Source organism: Rhinopithecus roxellana, chromosome 14 (assembly GCF_007565055.1).
Source record: "Rhinopithecus roxellana isolate Shanxi Qingling chromosome 14, ASM756505v1, whole genome shotgun sequence".
NCBI classification, from domain to species: domain Eukaryota; kingdom Metazoa; phylum Chordata; class Mammalia; order Primates; family Cercopithecidae; genus Rhinopithecus; species Rhinopithecus roxellana.
This window is the reverse complement of record NC_044562.1, coordinates 37,812,119-37,833,578: the sequence shown is the minus strand read 5'-3', so window position 1 is coordinate 37,833,578 and position 21,460 is coordinate 37,812,119. Positions and strand designations below refer to the sequence as shown.

The window sequence follows — 21,460 nt, the reverse complement described above, 5'->3', positions numbered from 1 at the left end:
CAGCACACACACGCCCCTCCTTCCTGCCAGCTCCTTGGAATGGAGTTACCACTCTGAATCTTGACAGTTGATCAGTAACTAGCATTACATTCTTGGGGGGCGGCACAACTGCTGGACTCCTCTTTCCTTTTTATTTTTATCACACTTTCAGTGGGCAGTAGCTGGCCTTAAGCCACAATTCAGAAAGCTTTAATGTCTTTGGCATTCCTTTGCATCCATACTAGACAAACAAATTAATTTAGAAAACACAAATGAACGGAAAGAAACTAAGTTTTGGAAAATTAGAGTCTAAAAGTGACATCCTCATTAAACTCACTACGGTAAGATGGAAGTAAAATGGCTAAGGTCCAGAGTGCTGTCCCTCACCTACTAAATCAGAAAGCAGATAAAACAGCAAGGCCCAGTGGCTCATGTCTGTAATCCCAGCACTTTGGGAGGCCAAGGTGGGAGGACTGCTTGAGCTCAGGAGTTCAACACCAGCCTGGGCAATGTGGCAAAACCCTGTGTCTACAAAAAATACAAAAATATTAGCCGGGCATGGTGGTGCATGCCTGTAGGCCCAGCTACTTGGAGGCTGAGGTGGGAGGCTGGCTTGAGTCTGGGAAGCAGAGGTTGTAGTGAGCCAAGATCATGCCAGTGCACTCCAGCATGTGTGACAGCCAGACCTTATCACAAATAAACAAACAAAAACAAACGAAAACAACTGCCAGCATGGTGGCTCACACCTGTAATTACTCCTAGCACTTTGGGAGACCAAGGCTGGCGGATCACTTGAGCTCAGGAGTTTGAGACCAGCCTAGGCAACATACTGAGACCTTGTCTCTACAAATATACAAAAAGTAGCCGGGTGTGGTGGTGTGCGCCTGCAGTCCCAGTTACTCAGGAGGCTGAGGTGGGAGGATCGCTTGAGCCTGGGAGGTGGAGGTTACAGTGAGCTCACGTTGTGCCACCGCACTCCAGCCTGGGTGACAGAGCCAGACCGTCTCAAACAAACAAACAAACAGAAAAGCAAAAGACCCTGAAACTCAGACTCAGTTTGGAGATTAGACCACATTCTTCTTATGCATGTCTTTATTATGCAGGGTTACAGATATCTCTTAATAATGGCATTGCATCATTTCACATAAATACGGAGTTTCCTAAATAAGGTTAAATTGAACAGACTCCCATCTTCATTATAAGATATTTGCCTTGTTAGAAGTGGTCAAATCATAAATAAAATTTGTGTAGAAAGTCAGGAAAAAAGTCGCTAGGATGAATGTGAGGAGGATGGGAGGAAAAGAGAAGCTGCAGTGGCTCCTTCTTGGATATCACTGGAATTCAGCTATCAGGGCTTACTAGATCCGTCCCTATTAAAAATTAAAAAATAAAATAAGGCTTCTGATTAGTGTTTTCCATTATCTTGTTTCCAAATAATACTTGAGAAAAGTAAACGACTATTCTGTAGAAATCCATCAAAAGCAATCACATTTTGCCTTCTGTTTTTTAAATTTCTCATGTCAAGTCATGAAATGCAAACAAGTCTATGGGGAAATTTTTTCCATGAATATACTAATTTCTTCATGGACTTTACAGAAGGTGTCACATTTTAAATGTGTCTGTTTAAGAAAGTGAGAGTTTGGAGGAAGCATCTTGGAAACCTCACTGAATGTGGAATATACTGGTACAAACATTAGTCTCCACATTTCTCAAGATGAAACACAGAATTGTGACTATGAAGTAATGAAACTGATGCCACAAGCCACCCATGAAAATCAGCCTCAACCCAGATGGAACATGATGCTTGTACCCTACAAAGTGCGTGAGGAGCTAAACGGACGATGTACCTGAAAGTACTTTGAAACTATAAAGCACTATGCGAGCATATTCTACCATTACTTTCAAACACTTGAATGCATTTTTGCCATTTCTGATTGTTGCACAGGTAAAACAGATTTTCCTTTATTTATTGCAGAATTTCTGCTAAATTATAAACACAATATATGCTAGAAAATTGGGATCATACTTCTTTGACCAAGATCCATTCATTTTGTGCCCAAGAAAAATGTTTTGACCCCAGAAGTGGTTTGGGCTCAGGGATTGGGATTTTTCACACTGAAAACCAACGGTACATTGTAGAATAGATGAAGGGAAACAGGGAAACTACCTGACTTAATTTTGGCATTTCGTTGATAATTTGAAAATCCTTGAGTTGCTCCTTCACAGATCAGCTCCCTACACACTTTACACTCTCGTTGTGTAAGTGCATCCTGGCTTCAACACTTGATCAGTATTGACACACTATTACTTGCCATTACTTCCCAATAGAAACAGCATTTATATTTTTTTTTTAGCCACACTATCATCTATATATGAAGCTATTATTGAATCTCCCAGGTGGAAAAAGCTGTTATCTTCTCTCTTCATTCCTTGATTGCAGAACTTACCAAATTTTATTAAAAACACTTTTTTGAACCTTGGGGTCTACTCTACTACACTGTGAACTGAGCTTTTCAAGGGCAGATTTAGACTCTTGTAGCTCCATCGTCAAGCAAACATCAAAATGGCACAGAGGGAATGCCAGTGATGTGCTTGTTCTCTCATCTAAGAGATGTTCCGCATACATATATGATGTATTAAGAGTGTCTTCTATAGTATAAAGAGCATCACTTAAAACAAGACCAGAAAGCCTAGTGATCTGGGCTCACAGTCCCGAAGAAAATATTTATGGATATTTCTAATTGTAGAGTATATGAAAGTCTCATTTATTCTGTGGAAATGTTATTTAATATTTTATATAGTTATTACTGGCTGTTTTGTTTTACTAAGAAAGAATAATAGATAAGTTAGCATGGTGTTCTGATATGCTAAGTACATCTTTGATAATTCCCAATCTGAGAACAGTATCAACTAGATGATTATACTAATTAAGAATGTCTACATACATTAAAGTGTACTGTTATTTGGGAAAAAGTTGGATGTCTTCATAAAGAAATATATTTGTTAGAAATAATTAAGGAGATACATTTTATTTCAAATCTCTTTTACCTAATAATATGAAATATCATAACTAAATGTCTCAAACCAAACTGAATGCTAACATGGTCTTTGAATGTATTTTTGAAAGAAATGCAACCTTTATCTGCTGCTTAGAGAATGCCAGCCCTGAAACATCTTATATACCATCAAAGATGTGACTTTAAAAAAAAGTGTGTTATACTACTTTTCCTTATCATGAAAAGAATACAAACAAGTGAAAACAGTTTGCAAAATTAAATATATACTTGTATTCATGATCAATAAGTACAAACTAACATTTCCAGTTAAAATTTTTTCTTTTTTTCTCTTCCAATTATAGTATACAGAGAGCTCTTCCTTTCTTATTTCCAGGTTTCTATAACCCCTTTTCAGCACATTTCTTCACACTGCAGTGCGTGCCTCTGGTGGAGGAGTGTAACGTAAGTGCTATTCCTCTTGAGGGTCCCAATAGTAAACATAGCTTAACTCACAGGAGAGCAATCAGTTCTTACAAAACACCTATGAAAACTATGCATATGACCTCTATAAAATGTAAGATTGCCAACATCCCATAATAGGAATTCCATGGCTGCTTATAAATATAGATCTCAAAGAAATGTTTGGGCAATGCCTGTAAACCCATAGGCTGGCAAACCATATGTTAATCCAATGCTTTTATGACCCCCAATTTAACTTCACTCTGTTGAAAATCTGATTAGTCAAGAAATAAACAAAGACGTGGAGTAATCCCAAAAGCAATTAAAATGAAGAATACCTTCTCATAAAATTAAGCAGAAGTAAGACTAGTGATGTCATGCAGTTTTGGAGATGCCATAGAAAAATTGTTTCTTAATATTAATAAGAAAATTATGCATCAGTGAAAATGCAGGCTTAGAAATATAGTTCTGAGTTTCAATTTGTGATGTCTTCACTGATGAGGGAAAATGGAATTCTTATTACTGATCTCTTCAGTGTTGCTGATGGCTCCTTAACTGAGCTTAGTGTTTAACGATGCTGTACAAATAAAAAGCAGTGGGGGAAATACGAAATATCTGTATTAAATGCCATCCTGTAAAGTATTTGATGGATGGAAGAGAGTCTAATGCATTTTAAATAAATGCATATCATACTATCACATATAGTGAATCTTAAAAAATTATTACTTAGATGCACAGTCCTTGTAGTGGTAGACACGGCGCTGTGAAGGAAGTTTGATTTAGAAGCTATTTTCTATTATACTTCTCAAGTGATGGACTTGCTGTTAGTCATATTGTGATGTCCCTTCACCTTTGGTACATTCAGTGCAAAATATTTGGGGGATTTTTTTTACCTTTATAAAAATAAAAGGCCCTTTTGTTTCCTTGAGAGTGCTTAAAAGGATACATATTAGCATGATGCCCGAGTATGCATGGAACATGAAAATGGAACGAGTGATACATACAGTATGATAGGTAGGTTCTTATATACATCTTAAAGAACATAAACATAATGAACCTACAAAAAATAAACAGAACTCACTGTGTACTTTTTCCTGATATGCTGTGATTAATTGCTAGTTATTTTAAAATTGTTTTCATGCATTATAAAGCATAAAATCTGTCATTAGTAATTCACTGAATAATGGTTTGTCTTTAGCCATAATTACACACATACCACTTGCATATACATTGTCACAGACCACCTTATTGCAGATCTGTAAAGGTACCTCATATTAACTTGGTTTCATTTTCACTCATGTCCCATGAAAGCGGAAACCTATGGTGCACACCATGCAGGCACTCATAAGTGAGAAATGAATATTCTGTTATAACTTAGGGCTTAAATGAATGTACTTTCAGGAAATATATTTACTTTTATTATATTATTTAACTTGCACTAATTTGAAGATTGGGCCAAGTGCTGCCAGTTTGGCTTGAACCACGTTCAAGGGTAAGTTTCAAGATTCTCCTGAGTCCCTAAAAATTACCGTGGAGCTGATCATGTATGGGTTCATCTTTGTCTTGGAACATAACAAATGGAAAAAGTTTGGCAGTCAAGAACTGTTGATTGAAAGACGGTTGGGTTGTTCCCTGGGCATCAAGCTCACCCAAATCCTTCCAAGAGGACTCATCTCCAGTCCCCAAATGTGACAGAACACTTGTTCCTGGAAAATAACAGCACGTAGCATTATCCTAAAGGAAGCATCCTCTTGAAACTTCCAATGTTCAGTCATTCTTCTAGAAGGCAGCTTCTGAAACTGCCTGTCCACAGAGATGGGCATTCTGCTTCCAGGTCACTCAAGTCCAAAAGTACTGGTTTCTTCAACTGCTGTCAACAGTTTCTCATAAAGCATGGAAAATGATGGGTAGGGGGGCAGATCCAGACGGTTAAAACATGTGTGCGCTCTGAAAACACAAGAAACAGCACATAGTTTAGAACAGGCCGAGTGAAATGAAAATGTGTGGGGTGTGTCTGTGTGTGTCTGTGTGTGTGTGTCTGTGTGTGTATGATTGTCTTTCACATTCAAATTTATTTGTTGCCAATTTTCACACTCATTTTGAAAAATCTTTGAAAACATTTTGACCTTAAAAATTCAGAACTGAATTTCTCTAAGGAAAAGAGGATATTTTAAAAAATACTTTATTTACATTTCACCAACATTTAATAGCTATATTACATATAAATGACCATTTATTGAGTGGTCTAAGGATTACAAAGACAAGTTTGGTTTTAATTTCTCTTTTGATGCTAGATTGTTTTTCTAATACATGGACATAAGGCCTTGCAAAGTAGTTCATTTTGAGTTGGCATATGCCTGGGTGTCTCTTCAATACTCTGAAGTTAGGCATTTTTTCACTTTCTTGGAGAGGGAAGAGCAGCCAGTGTCTCTGAGGGTCCACCTCATGGCTTAGAGTCTTGGGAAATTCCCTGGCTGGACTTTTCTAAGTCAGTAGGCCATTGTTACTTCTTTGAATTCTGTATTAAAATTTGCTTTCTCCCAATACACAATAACAAAATAAGCAATTTAAATCATTATATTAAGTGTTCTTTTTTAGAAATACTTCTTTTGCCAAGATAGGAAAAAAATATGTTTTCCTGTTATTTGCACCTGAATCACAATAAAAAATAGACAGTCTCCAAATAGTACATCTTATCAGGAAGCAAATCTGCACTTTTGACATGAAATAGGAAACATTCTATTCTGAATGTACAACAGCTTGTTTGGGGGACCTACATAACTTTGACTTAAAAAAATACTCCTGAATGAATAAGAAATTTTAGGAACTATAATTATTAACAGGCTATTTCTACAAAGTCGCATGTTTATACTTATACTTTAATAAATCCCTTTTCCTTATGAAATAAATACAATTAATATTCCTGGATGCAGTGTAATGTAGTGGGAAGACCAGAGATTTGCAGTTGGACGTAACTTGGGTTTGGATTCTAGCTCTACCAACAAGTGTGTGATTTGGAGTGAATTATGAAAACTCTGAGCCCCTATTTCTCACCTTTAAAAGGGTGGTTATATAACTTGTCTCAGAAGGATGTGAGGATTAAGTGAAATAACAGAAACATGCTTAACAGAATGACTGGCTCGCAGTGTTTGACCAATTAATAATAGATGTATTGTTAGCTACATTTCATTACTATCAACAAGATTTGACTCTAATTGCCTTCAGTGAATTGCCACAAAGAGTAATGATCCATGAGAACGATGAGATAATAAAAGGATAATAAAGCAGGTGTATGGCCACATGGCTTATTAAAAACAGGAATGTGAAGGGGATCTGTTAGATTGTAAGAATATAGATAGAGTATTTCATCCAAAATACTTGTCACCAGAAGTGCTTTGGATTTCAAATTTCTTTGGAATTTGGAATATTTGCATATATATAATGAGATATTTTGGGGGAATGCGACCCAAGTCTAAACACGAAATTCATTTATGTTTCATATACAACTTGTATACACAGACTGAAGGTAATTTTATACAATATTTACATAATTTGGTTCATGAAACAAAGTTTTGACTGCGTTTTTGACTGCACCCTGTCACTTGAGATCAAGTGTGAAATCTTCTACTTGTGGCATCATGTCGGCACTCAAAAAGTTTGGATTTTGGAGCATTTTAGATTTAAAATTTTTTGACTAGGGATACACAAACTGTATCAGTTTCAGGGTATAGAGACAGTACCGACTCACCCACTCCTAGTACTATAAACTCTGGGATATACTGGTGGAAATCATCTAACGAATCTTTGCAGGCAAACCCGTTTTTGATACAATAAGCATTTCAGAATTGCAATTGATATCCTTAGCCTGGAACCCAAACGGAGCCTCAAGAAAAGGTTTTCCTTATTTAAAAACTCAATTTGTATACTAAAATAGAGTCCTAGGAGTGGTTTATAATCTATCATCTGTGAAACATTGGAATAAAAATATTACATAAAGATTTAGCTCTGTTCCAGGAGTAGGGGAGGAGGAAGCAGAAAAGTAGAATATGTTTTTGAATATAAGTATATGCCAAACTTTGTGTGTTAGACAAATAACACTTATTATCCCATTAGACTAACAGATGATACCACAATACTATTTTGAAAATTTCATTTCTTTGGTTACCGATAAGGTTGAGCATCTTTTCCCCATGCGTCTTGCTTTTTACATTTCCTGTTTTGTGATCTACGCGTTCATCTCTCTTGCCTGATTAACTTTTCAATATTTTTACTGTGATAAAATATACAGAACATTCACCATTTTAACTATATTTAAGTGCACAGTACCATGGCATTAGTACACCTACATTATTTTGCAACCATGATCACTATCAATCTCCAGAACTTCTGCATTTTGCAAAACTGAAATCTGTATCCATTAAATAGTAACTCCCATTTCCTCTCCCCCTAGCCCCTGGAAACCACCATTCTACTTTGTGTCTCTATGAATTTCACTGCCCTATGTACTTCATATAAGTGAAATCTTAAAATATTTGTCTTTTGTGACTGGGTTATTTCACTTAGCATAATATTTTTAAGGTTCATGTTGTAGCATGGGTCAGAATTTCCTTCCTTTTTAAGGCTGAATAATGTTCCATTGTATGTATATATCACATTTTCTTTATCCATTCATCCATTGATGAACAGGAGTTTTTTTCCTACCATCTGGCTATTGTAAATAATGCTCCTATGAACATCAGTGTATAATTATCTGTTGAAGTCCTTCTTTTCAATTTTTTTGGGGATATACACAGAAGTGCAACATCATACTGCATTTTTCATAGTGGCTGCAACATTTTACATTTCCATCAACAGTGCACAAGGCTTCCAATTTCTCTACATCCTCACCAACACTTATTTCTTGTTTTTTTCTCATTTGTTTGTTTGTTTTATAATAGCTATTGTAATGGGTGCAAAGTCCATTCATCTTTTAAAGCCTTAGGATTTCTTATGGAAATCAAGAGAGACTCTCACTGTTGTTGAATTTGAAGAAGGAAGCTACCACGAATTCTACAGCTGCACAGAATGAATGCTGCCAAAGACCCAAGGGAACTTGGAAGCAGATTCTTCCCTAGTTGGTCCTTCAGATGAGAATGCAGCCCCACTGACAGCTTGATTTCAGCCTGTGAGACCACGAGCAGAAGATCCAGCTCAGCTGTGCCTGGATGCCTGCTCCATGAAAACAGTGATATCATAAATGTGTGTTGTTTTACACTGCTAAATTTGTGGTAATTTGTTTTGCATCAGTAGAACCATTAACAGGTCTCAAGGCGGTGAAACAGTTCAAGAAAAGGTGGCAAATGTGATGTTAAGTGTGATACGGTATATCATCTGTCCAGGGCAGGTAGTGAAACAAAGCTAGGAGTTGGCAGCAGTTCTTTCATTCTCCCAGGTTTCTGAGTAGACAAACAGGGACTTCGAATGTCTCTTTGCCATTTCTGTAGTATCTTTGCAGGTACTCTTGAAGCTTATCCAGTAAATCCACAAGTCTGAATGCTCTTTCCAGTTCTCAACACAAAGGGAAGAACTAGACAACCTTTTTTGTTCCTCTTCAGTCATAAGACATAATCACCATTACCAATCCATAATCTAAAACTATTGCTGCTTCATAAATTACATCTGGTTGCATAATATATGGTTACCATAACACAACTTTCCTTCTAATAAACTAAACAGTTCCTCTGGAAAATATTTTGTGATGATGGAGAAAGCATATATTGTGGAGGGAAACTGTGTGGAAAGATTAAATGGTTTTCCCAAGGTCAGAGCTGAGTCAGTGGCCAAATCAAGAACAGGACCTCAGTTCTGGGTCTCCTAGGGAAAGTCCAACATTAAACTGAAAGCAGGGAGATTAATGCTCACTGGCTTTATTCTTTTACTTTTGGAAGCCTGAGTATTAATTTTATCCTACCTCTGACTATGAACTGTTATTCCTCAACATCCTACCAGATTGTCTACATTTTGAGGACAAGGATTGGCAAAATAAAGCTTCAGATATTTTTTAAATGAATAATTCAATCACAATATGCAGTAGCTCTGGGGACAATGGCTGAGATTGGGTCAATCCAGAAAACCCTGAAAAATACCAGGGGGTTTTTAGGTGACCATACCCTCTAGTTCAATCTCAGGCTTAACAGAAGAAGGCAAATACTCAAAAGGATACTTTACAGTGTATCAAAATCACTTCACGAGCTTGTTTTACAATGGAGATTATTGGTTGCACCCCTTGTGATTTTAATTCAGAAGGTTTGGGTTGGGCCTGGGGGAATATGCATTTTAATAAACATGCCAAGTGAGTTTGATGCAGGTGGTCTCCACAATTGGAGAAACATCAAGTGGATTAGCAATATGATATCTACATTGGCTATTTGCACCAGTGTTTTGTGTGCTTGCAAAAATTTCAAAACTCCTTATAAACAAGACAGCATTGCTAACAAGGAAATTAAGGAATAGTGTGGTTAAATAAATTGCCCAATGTTTACCATCAACTTGCTCTATGAGCCAAGACCAGGAAAAACACAAAAAAAGGCAAGCAACACATAATCCTCGGAGGTTTTTCACACCCCCACCCCCACCCCATTCCATGTCCTAAGAAAACTCTAGCAGAAAATAACAGGAGGGCCCTGGACTGTGTTGATGTTGGCTGCAAAAGTGCATCCAGCTATTCAGTCTCAATAAAAGAACATTTTTCAAATCTTTCAAAGTCAGCCACACTAAAGCTATAATGGGTTTACCTCATTTTAATCTATGCAGCCAGAACCACTCAAGGAGAGCAGTTCTGAACCCATCTTTGGGAAATCATGCTGGCATCAATATTAAGAAGATTTAAAAATTCTCCAGACATCTGGTCTGACTTAATAGATCTCTTGGTGCTTTCTGGATTCTTCAAAAATGTTAACCAGGAGGTCACATGCTTACCCTCTCTTTTTTCCTACAGATAGACATGTCAATTAGACAAATCCAGTGAGCCAAAAGTACCAGTTACATTTCCATTTCCACAGATTGGTTCGTTGATTAATGTATTTCTCTCTGTGTATGTGAATGTACTTTTTTCCAATTTGCATTATATTTCATTTATTCCTTCACTCACTGGATACTTACTAAGCACATACTCCATGCCAGGCATTCAGCTGTCCCCTGAGAGATGAGGATGAAAAGTCTGATTTCTGTCCTCAAGGATATACAGGCAAACAGACCCTCTAAAATGTGTGTAGCCTGTGCTCTGGGGCAAGCAGGAACTGAAATTCAGCCTTCCTTTGGCTCTGCTTGCCAAACTGTGAGCACTAGCTGTGGGCTGCATTTCTCCAGAAGACTAGGAGACACCTTTGTTTCATTAGTCCCAAGGATGGGTTATTAGTGGCCCTGCCTACAAACAGTTAGTAATACAATGAGTTACAAGTCTGCTCAGCAGAGCCAAGGAAGGTTCATAGAGGACGCTATTTGTGCCAAGGATTGAAAGATTTGTAGGCGTGCAGGTTTTTTCTGGATCAACAACAAGGAGAAGGATGTTCCCAGCAGATGGCCCGGAAGCATGACATTGCATCATCGGGAAACCTGAGAGGGGCAAGCGCCTAAGGGGCAGGAGCCAAGGCTGGACCTGAGGCCAGATGGGGAGGCACGGTCACATCAGGAAGCCAGGTGTGTTCTTGCAAAGACCTTTTCTAGTTATTTCATTGATGAAAGGAAGAAAAGTGGGTTGGCAGAGGTATCTTTAAATAAGGCAGAGAATATAAGATATGGGTAGAGGGACAGATGATGAATTCAAGGGCTTGAAATCAGCATGAGAAATCCAAAGTTACCAATCAAACAGTGATAGAATTATGTTAAAAGAATCCAGTTATAGTTTTGTTAGCCTGGGTAGCTTTATTAACACAACTAATGGTATAATTTGTTAGGATTTTAAAAATATTCATAATTTATCTAATATCCTCATGAATACCTTCTTAGGTCATGAGGTTTAGAGCAGAAATTCCTGTTAAGACCAGGGCACAAATATGTGTGTAACTTAGGCAGCACAGCACAACGCCCTGACCTTCACCAGGTGTTCGGTAAAGGTGAATTCAAGGAAAGAAATTCTATGGTGCTTGCTACTCCAACTACTCATTAGTCATATGCCATTTGGGGACCAATGATGTTGGTACATGTAAATATCCATTGCTTCTCTCCCTGTGTCTTAAGGTGAATGTATATCTCCTACAAGGTTCGGCACTTAGTAAAGGCATGATGAGTATCTACAGGCAGGTGAGGGGAATTAATCTGCTCACTAATTAATGTCTTATTCCAAAGTCTCATTAGGTCACTTTGGTTAAGGTGCACTTGGATCTGTAAATACAAAGTGGAATGTTCCTATAGGGGGAATTCCTGTATCTGAGGTAACTAGCAGAAGAAACTCTTCAAACTATGCATTCTGAGCAGGTACCTTCTTCACTTGTGAATGCTTCTGGGGAAAGATAAAGAGGGCACATACATTTCAAATATAAGAATTTAAACCCAACAGAATAAAGTCCACTAAGGACAGTTCCAGGAATGGAAACTCCTCTAAGTCCAAACAAAATATAAATACGCTGGTGGATATGGCGCATTTCTCACACACCTAAAGACTGTAAAGTATCCGGCCAGCCCTGAAGGCTACATATTAGGAAGAATAGTAATAATGGATAACGTTATTGAATGATGTTTTAGGCCTTATTCTAAGCACTTTGCACATGTTATCTCATTTAATCTTCAAAATAACTTTGTAATATAAATGTTAATGTCTATCCCAACTTTTCAGATATGGATACAGAGATATGAAAGTCTGGATTCTGATTTTGGAATTTCTTATCTGGAGTGGTCCAAAGTTATCTCTCAAGTTTACAAATTCACTAAAAACAATATTTATGGAGAACATATGCTAAGCACTGGGCTCAGTGCTAGGAGCAAAGTCATGATTAATTCAGATAAGGTACCTGTTCTCACAGGATTATATTCCAGAGGAGGAGACAGATAATCAACAAGTAAACCAGTAACTGAACATGATGACTGAATTGGGTTAACTCTAGTGAAGGAAGTAAGGGGTGAGTGACAGGTGCACTAGGGACAGAAGCCTGGTGGGCCTTTCTCAGGAGATCGCCTCTAATCCCAGTTCTGGGGACAAGAAAGAGCCAGGAACATGAAGGACCAGCAGAAAAGTGTTATAGGCAGCAAGTACCTGAGCCTTGAAGCATAACTGAGTTTGGCATATTTGAGGAATACCCAGGAGGAGGCTGGTGTGTGCCATGGGTTGGGGAGAGGGTACATGTTGAGGTTGCAGGAGGAGGCAGACAGGTCCCCACAGGAAGTCCTTGGGAAGGAGTCTGGATTTTATTCTAAACTACCGGAGGGTGTAGGCAAGGGAGGGAGGTGACCCTGAGATGTTTGCAGATCCCAGCGGTTGTTGAGTGCAGAATGAATGAATGGCGGGATGTAGGAGAAGGGCATTTAGCCGGCAGTCTGCTGCAGCAGTCCAGGTGAGGGGGGATGGTGTTGTGGACTAGGCTGGTGGAAAGAAATGAGCCCAAACTGGTTTTTGCTCTTGAGGCCAAGGAAAAAGGGGTAAGCATTCTTTAACTGTTGTAATGTCTGTCACTCACAAATAGACACTTTAAAATCTGACTTGTGAAACAGCTCTCAAGGACCTTTAGTAGATTTGACTTGGACTATCCTGTCCTCCGTTGTCAGCAGCAACAATGCTGATGGACTGCAAGGGGAATGATTATCTCATTCCATTAAAGTCACAAATTCTTTCAATGGCGTGACTTTTACATTAATTACAGAAGAATCCCCCCCCCTTTTTTTTTTTAATACAATCTGTTTTTATGAGAAATTTACCCACCTCCCAAAGTAAAGACCAATCCAAAAGGTATATGACATTTAAGAACCTTTAATATGGTGATGTGATGGGTTAACTCTGGTATGTTTTTGTTAGTACATGCAGATTCAATGGCAGAATAAGGTGAAAATTTTGAATATAGTTATATAGAACTGAGTGAGAGGGCAGAGGAGAAAGGAGTTGAATAGGGTCTTGGACCCGAGGTTAAACTACAGAGCAGACCACTGTATGAGAATCTCCTGTCAATTCTCTCCCACACCAAAAGCCACCTCAGCTGATCAGCAGGCAGTAGGGAATTAGGAAGACCAAGGAGGGACACCTCAAGGCACATATAGAAAAGAGATGGCCCCAAAGGGTCCTTCTAGTGCTCATCTCTTGTTCTGATGGCTTTTCTTTTAATTGAGGAAAGTGACATTGTATTTCAGGACTTGGTTACTTTCCTGTATACTGGCTGATAATTCACTTTGACAGTAGACAATGCTCCCTACAAAGGAGGAGGGAAAACTGAATTATTGACGATATTACAGAGCAATATTTAATGACATGGAAAGATGTTCTATGTGATAAACAGAATGTTGTTTTAAAATGTGTGTGTGTGCCTGTGTGTATCTGAAGAAACGAGTGAAATCACATACTTTAACGTGTTAACATAGCTTATCTTAGTAGTTGACTTTTTTTCTTCAGAAATGAGATCTCTCTATGTTGCCCAGGTTTGACTCAAACTCCCATGCTCAAGCCTTAGCCTCGCAAGTACCTGGGACTACAAGCATGCACCAACACGCTCAGCTAGTAGTGGACATTGGATTGATACATATGTAGGTATTTTAATATATATTTAATATATCCATATATTTCTTAGCAATTTTTTGTAAATTTTTTTTCTATAAATTAGAATTAAAAATCAGATTTTTTTTTTCTTGAGATGGAGTCTCACTCTGTCACCCAGGCTGGAGTGCAGTGGCATGATCTTGGCTCACTGCAACTTCCACCTCCTGGGTTCAAGTGATTCTTCTGCCTTAGCCTCCTGAGTAGCTGAGCTTACAGGTGCACACCACCACGCCTGGCTAATTTTTGTATTTTTCTTTTTTTAGTAGGGACAGGGGTTTCACCATGTTGGCCAGGGTGGTCTCAAACTGCTGACCTCAAGTGATCTGCCTGCCTTAGCCTCCCAAAGTGCTGGGATTTCAGGTGTGAGCCACTGTGCTCCACCAAAAAGCAGAATTTTAAAAACAAAAAAATTGTCATGTCTTTAAAAAATAATTTTATCTTTTCAAGTTCTATTCCATTAGATTAACTGTCTCCATGAAACATCTGTTTCATAATTAACTTACAATTTATTTCTTAATTTCAGTTAGCATTTCATTCATAATAATCTCCAGACACAGCCATTTTCAAAAATGCTTTTCCCTTTGGCAAAAACCAACACACCCCCATGACGACTGCAGCTCTGCAGGTCCTCTGTCCCATCACCCAACTTGGCAAGAACCTTGGGGATGAACACAGAAACACACACCATGCTGGCAGAGAGGACTGCTCTGCAGTTTGCAGGCTGGCATCTTAGCAGCCCATTTTTTGGACTGTTTGAGAGCAATTGCCATAAAGTGAATTTACTCTTTTCATAAAGTCCATCAGAGCACCAGGGGTATGAAGTCTTCCACAGAAATGCAAAATACAGAGCTAACCACCAACCGCGAAGCAGAGGAAGTGCAGTCATGTGCTCAGGCTGTAGGTCTCCATGGAGACACCCTTCTGTCTACATCCTTATTTATCATCTGAGTCTCTAGTCACTTTATAACCACAAGAGAAAGAAAGAGCCATGGATTCAACTTGCACTGGCTGCAGAGACAACCACATATACTTTTATATACTCCTTGACTCATACTGTGAGCAGCACTATCCACTGCTACCACAAAGTGAGGCTAGGAAATCTGAGAAAAGAATGAGACTTACATATGCCTGATTGAAAACTGAAAGGCCCTCCATCATTCTTGTCTAGAAAGACTAAGATTCTCTCCCTCGTTGCTCCGGTTGCCAGGACTGCCCTCATCCTTTACAGCCCCTCCAACCCTCCAGGGCAGAAACTCCCATGCCCAACACAAGCCCATGCCAGACTTCTTAGAGGATTCTTTATTTTTCTTTTTGAGATGGAGTCTTGCTCTGTAGCCCAGGCTGGAGTGCAGTGTTGCCATCTCGGCTCACTGCAACCTCTGCCTTCTGAGTTCAAGCGACTTTCCTGCCTCCTGAGTAGCTGGGACTACAGGCGTATGCCACCACGCCTGGGTAATTTTTGTAGTTTGAGTAGAGACGGGTTTCACCATGTTAGCCAGGCTGGTCTCAGACTCCTGACCTCAGGCAATCCATCCACCTTGGTGCCTCCCAAAGTGCTGTGAGCCACCGTGCCCAGCCAGGATTCATTTTTTAAGTAAGAAGGACATCTAGCCGTTTTTCTCCCATGTGTACAATGTAAATTTTTTTTTTTTAATTTTGAGTTCAGGAGTACTCATGCAGGTTTGTTATATAGGTAAACTATGTCACTGGGGGTTTGTTTTACAGATTATTTGGTCACCCAGGTATTAAGCCTAGTACTCATTAGTTATTTTTCCTGATCTTCTCTCTCCTCTGACCCTCCACCCTCCATTAGGCCCCAGTGAGTGTTATTTCCCTCTATGTGTCCTTGTGTTCTCATTATTTAGCTCCCGCTTGTGAGAAGATGTAGTATTTGGTTTTCTGTTCCTACGTTAGTCTGCTAAGAATAATGACCTCTAGCTCCATCCATGTTGCTGCAAAGAACATGATCTCATTCTTTTTTATGGCTGCATAGTATCCCATGGTGTATATGTACCATATTTTCTTTATCCAGTCTACCATTGATGGGCATTTTGGTTGATTCTGTGTCTTTGCAATTGTGAATACAGCTACAATGAAGATACACATGCATGTGTCTTATAATAGAATGATTTACATTCCCTTGGGCATATACCCAGTAATGAGATTGCTGGGTTGAATGGTATTTCTGTTTTTAGGTCTTTGAGGAATTGCCACACTGTCTTCCACAATGGTTGAACTAATTTATACTCCCACCAACAGTGTATAAGCATTCTCTTTTCTCTGCAACCTTACCAGCATCTGTTATTTTTTAGTACAATGTCACATTTTAAATGTTAAACATCATTTCACTCATAGGAAAAAGAAATACATTGGAGCTGACCAGCTTGAGACAGACCAGCTCTTCAGCAACTTACACCTATCAAAAATAGCAGAAAAGTGGCTTCAGTGTTTCTGTTCTGATGGTAGGAGAAAAGGACTTGATAATATAAAGGAATCTCTTTAGGCCAGAACCAATTTTACAGATCTTTTTTTACACCTAAGTAATGCCCCACATTTCATTAAGGGTGATGACAATGTTGTCAGTGAAGAAGTTGCTTCTCATGTAACTATACTGTCATGCAATTAAGTTCTTTTAATTTTTTCCCTCCAAATGTACTTTTTTTCCTTTGTGGAGCCAATGTTAATAGTTAAAGTAGTACAGTGGCTTACAAAAGAGTCAGGATAAAAAGTTGAAAAAGAACAAAGTAAACACAGTATTCCTAAGACTTTCATATACATTATCTTACAATTGTCAAAATACTCTGAACATTGTTACTCCTACCTTAGAGGGATGGATCTAGGGTCTTGCTTAGGATGATGTAACTAGTGTGTCACAGGGCTTAGATCTGTGCTCATGCCTGTTAGCTGGGTTACATAAGGTGACTGCAACTCTGAAGCAGAAAAGCCAAGTAACTCTTTCTTCTCATCAGACCCCAAAAGATGGGGATTGTTACAGAGAGGGTATGAAAAGAGGCTGCTTGCTCAACGTGCCTAGGACCAGCTTTATTTGTGCTGTTTTATAATCTGGGTAAAACTAGGAATGTAGAAGCAAACTTAGGTCATAGTGAAGACAGGAAGAAAGGTCAGTGCCTGTTACCCAACTGCGTGTATGCAACAATAATGAAGAACACCACCATTTACAATGAGTTAGCACATGAACTTCCTGGGGCTCCAGGGGGAAGTAGAAATGCAAATCCAGCCTGACCCTCAAGATTCTTCAGCAATCCTTTGGTGTTACTTCTTGCTCAACCCAACCTAATATACCACCTCCTCCCGACCTGTTACAGATGAGAAAATCAAGGCTCAAAGATGAAGTGATCTCTAAGGTCTCAGAGTTAGCTGGTGGCAGAGGTGGCACTAGAACCTAGGTCTGCTAACTCCTACCCCTGCCCTCTTTCCAATATGCAAACATCCTGCCTGATATGTATTACAGATGATGGTGACAGAAATCACAATGGCAGCTATCACTGACTGGATGCTTACTCATGGCCAGAGACAGTATTAAGTATTTTTCATGAATGATTTCAGATAATCCTCAGAATTTCAAATCCACCAGGTACATGAGGAAACAGGCTCAGAAAGATTATGCAACGTCACCAAGACCCTGCTGCAGGTAAGTAACAGAGGTGGGACTCAGCCTAGGTCTCTCTGAAGCTAAAGCTCCAGGTCTATATCAGATTGCCTGTCTCTGCCCATCAGGTTTGGTGAAAATTACAGTGATTAAATAAGAACAGTTGACATATCTGCTTATTGTGACACTTTATTCCATATACTTTAGTGGCTTTACAGAAATAGATTTCAACAAAAAGGTGACCATTGATCTGCCCTTTCCTTCTTCAATGCAAATTCTTAAAGGGTTTCTCACAGAAGAGTAAAAAGTCTTATTCAGGTAGTCTAAATCTGTTGATTTATGTGTTGAAGGGGAGACAACTCATTATCCAAGCATAAATAAAATGAGCTAGTTCTTCAAATAATGAAATCAAATAATGAATTCCCACATTTGGAAATCAAATATGCCAGGTAATACTTAGGTGTCTGGATGCAGAGCCTGTTCAGACTGTGATGCGTGTGGGGCAGCTGAGGAGGCTCAGGCAAGCCCTTGAGTTGTCATTATTTATCACTCTCTCCATTTGTATTTTCAGCACCCCCTTTTCTCATCTGTTGATGCTGACAATGTAGTTCTTAAGAACTGGCATCTTTCAATTGCTAAGAAGAAAGCTTTGATAACAGATTGCTCAGTTGCTTGTACTTAAAGAAACAGATGACATCTTGGGGTACCTAACATCAGCTTATGTAATATAAATAATATCTCTTAATATCACTAATAAAACAGGTTTCTCAAAGTCATCTATACTTAAACTTAGGATAACATCTTGGGGTACCCAACATCATTTAATCTCTCTAGACTATAGTTGTATTATTAGTAAAGTTAGAGGCAATTTCAGCTCCTTTTTACCTAAAATATGCTACAGTATTACTACTAATTAGATAAAGGAATTCTAAAACAAATTTTCTTCCATTCCTCTTTTGTTCTTCTGCTCCTTTTCTGTTGCTCCAGCTCCAGTTATCTCCACTCAATCTCAAACACTTTTTGTCTTCACAAATACTATCTTACTAGTCCTTTCTTTTTCTTTTCCATGTCAGATGGGTAATGTGCAGATGTTGTAATAAGGTTTGAGGGTGTCACATCTCACATATGTGCATGAACACCCAATTATCACACTTACAAACTGCAAAAGGATCAGTCTTTTGCTTTTATTAGCAGCAGCAGCAAAGCATTTTTTTCTATTCTAAGGAGATATGTGATCTTACTATGAATGAGAATACAATGCAGAGAGCATGGAATTAAGACATGTATGAGCATTAAGACATGTATGAGACAGGCTAAAGAGATCTAGAGCACATCCACATTATTTAATATTCTTTAGAAACCACAATGGTAATTTTTACTGAAGGGATTCTAAATAGTTGTAAAGTTAAAACTCAAGCTTCTGGAAACACCTAGATTAGAGCCACAATCATAAGCCACAAGCATGATAAGCAACGTCGCTTTACTGATGTTAACAAATGCTTTGCTTTTGTTGTGTTTTGTATTTTAAGATATGGATGTATATATTTTAAGTGTGACCAGAGAGATCTTTTTTCCTTTCATTTAGAAAGGCTATCAGGGAGAAATTCATTCTAGGAGCTTTTCCACTCTCCCAAATTTTTAACATAATAGCAGTAATTAATCAATATATACATAAATGAATGTCTCCACCAAACATTGTGACAGTAAAGAAATGTTATTTTATATTTTACCTGGGAAGAGCAGTGATTTTCCCCCATTTCTCCACACAGAATCTTCTTGGGCCATTACTCCCTCGGAGAGAAGCAAATCCTTCGTAGGGAATGCTGGATGTGCCTGTAACAAACTGTCAACCCAAGAAAACAGAAGGAGAAGGTGAAGCCAGAGATCAACAGCCAGGAAAGGCATCACATCATTCACTGGCAGAGCTCCTGAGGAAGAGCAAGCAGGGAAGTTCTGAAGACAAAACTTCACAGGTGTGGAATAATCACAACACAATTCTGACACAGAGCCAGAAGAGAATACTAAGAAAGAGAATATTGTGCATGATAAAGGGAAAGGAGATGTGGAGGGTTTGTAGAAAATAAAGCACCTGATGCAGCTGACCAGCTCAGAAGCTCAAACCAGGCATATTTCCCACTATAGATGAATAAAGCGGGCATATCAATTAACCTGAGTCTACTCAGCATCAGTTCCTGATCAATGTTGGGTGAATTTCAAAAAGAGAATGTCTGGGCCTGCAATTTTGAGGCCCAGACCCTTAATCCAAAGGAGCTAAGATCTGAAGGAGCTAAGAGTACTTGTAAAGCTCTGCCTGAGCATCCAGAGGCCTCCTTGTGTCTGGTATTTCTTTAGCTGCAACCAACCAGTAATTGTCCTGGATGACCATAAACACCACACACACACACACACACACACACACACACACACACAGACACACACACACAAAACAAGTTAGTTTACCCAATGTTCTTAAATGTCACTGTTTTCTCAAATTTGTGGAAAGTTAGATGAAAGAGAAGAAAGGACTGTTAATCAACTAACTGTATCCCTTTTTAAAGAATTGAAGATCATTTCTTTCTGCTGCTAGGGATGCTGGCCTGCACGTTGGGTACCCTGGGTGTTTCTTGCTGAAGGGACCAAACTGTCCTGAATGCAGATGTTGTTACTGGGATTCTTGGACTGGACTTGACACTTCCCCAAACTCTCATGAAATGCTTTAACTTGGCTAGGGACGTTCTGAATAGCCATGGAGTCACATAACCATGCTATCAGGAGTCTGGAAATGGCGTATCCCATATTTCCAGATAGCCATGGTATGTATTTATGGAGAATACTTAGCAGTTATTAAAAACACACACTTCCAACAATAATCATATCGATATATTCAAAAGATTAAATAATGGCATCTCACCTGTAACAACCTTAGTCGTTGTTCATTGTTGAATCTTTCCACTGCAGCCCAGAACCACCGAATTACAATATGATTGTCATGGTATCCTATCAAACCAATCACAAAAGCCCATGTTACCTTGACTCTTCTATATTAAGCCACCAAGATATGTGACACGAAGAGTCCCCAGACATAAATCATCCTCTTGGATTCTTTCAAAGTTATCTATAATTGGCCTGGTGTGGTGGCTCACGCCTGTAATCCCAGCACTTTGGGAGGCCAAGGAAGGTGGATCACGAGGTCAGGAGATCGAGACCATCCCCATCTTGGCTAACACGATGAAAATACAAAAAATTAGCCAGGCGTGGTGGCGGACACCTATAGTCCCAGCTACTCGGGAGGTTGAGGCAGGAGAATGGCGTGAACCCAGGAGGCGGAGCTTGCAGTGAGGCGAGATTGCACCACTGCACTCCAGCCTGGGTGACAGAGCAAGACTCCCTCTCAAAAAACAAAATGAAAACAAAAACAAAAGTTGTCTCTAACTTTAAGACTAAGGAATAACACTGTATATATGATCATATGAGTGTCAAAAGTTAAACCAAACAACACTAAGTGAAACCAAGAGGTCTCTGTTTTCATTTAGTGGTCACTAAGTGAAACTAGTAAAGAGAAGAACAACAAATGAGTTATTTTAACCATATCATTTCTGTAAAATACAACAGTTGTTACTGGAAATACTTAACTCTTTCGATCATTCACATAAGAAATAATTTTCAAATACCTCTATGCCAAGCACTGTACTAAGGTTG

At 38.8% G+C, this 21,460-nt stretch overlaps 1 protein-coding gene and 1 non-coding gene across 4 annotated transcripts in view; both read right to left on the bottom strand.

The window, feature by feature from the left end:
- Window positions 1-1,053: 1,053 nt before the first annotated feature.
- The window catches only part of HECW2 (HECT, C2 and WW domain containing E3 ubiquitin protein ligase 2), a 238,926-nt gene continuing 218,519 nt past the window's right edge, over window positions 1,054-21,460 (bottom strand). For all 3 annotated transcript variants that reach the window (XM_030915952.1, XM_010381608.2, XM_030915953.1), the window contains 3 exons: window positions 20,673-20,758; window positions 19,492-19,604; window positions 1,054-5,381 (listed from right to left, as the gene is read on the bottom strand). In XM_030915952.1, coding sequence (XP_030771812.1) covers window positions 5,270-5,381; window positions 19,492-19,604; window positions 20,673-20,758 — 311 coding nt within the window. In that variant the 3' untranslated portion in view covers window positions 1,054-5,269. The remainder of the gene's footprint in view (window positions 5,382-19,491; window positions 19,605-20,672; window positions 20,759-21,460) is intronic.
- LOC115893391 lies at window positions 18,829-18,932 on the bottom strand. The gene has a single exon (XR_004053402.1). It is a non-coding gene; the product is annotated as a small nucleolar RNA U13 (small nucleolar RNA).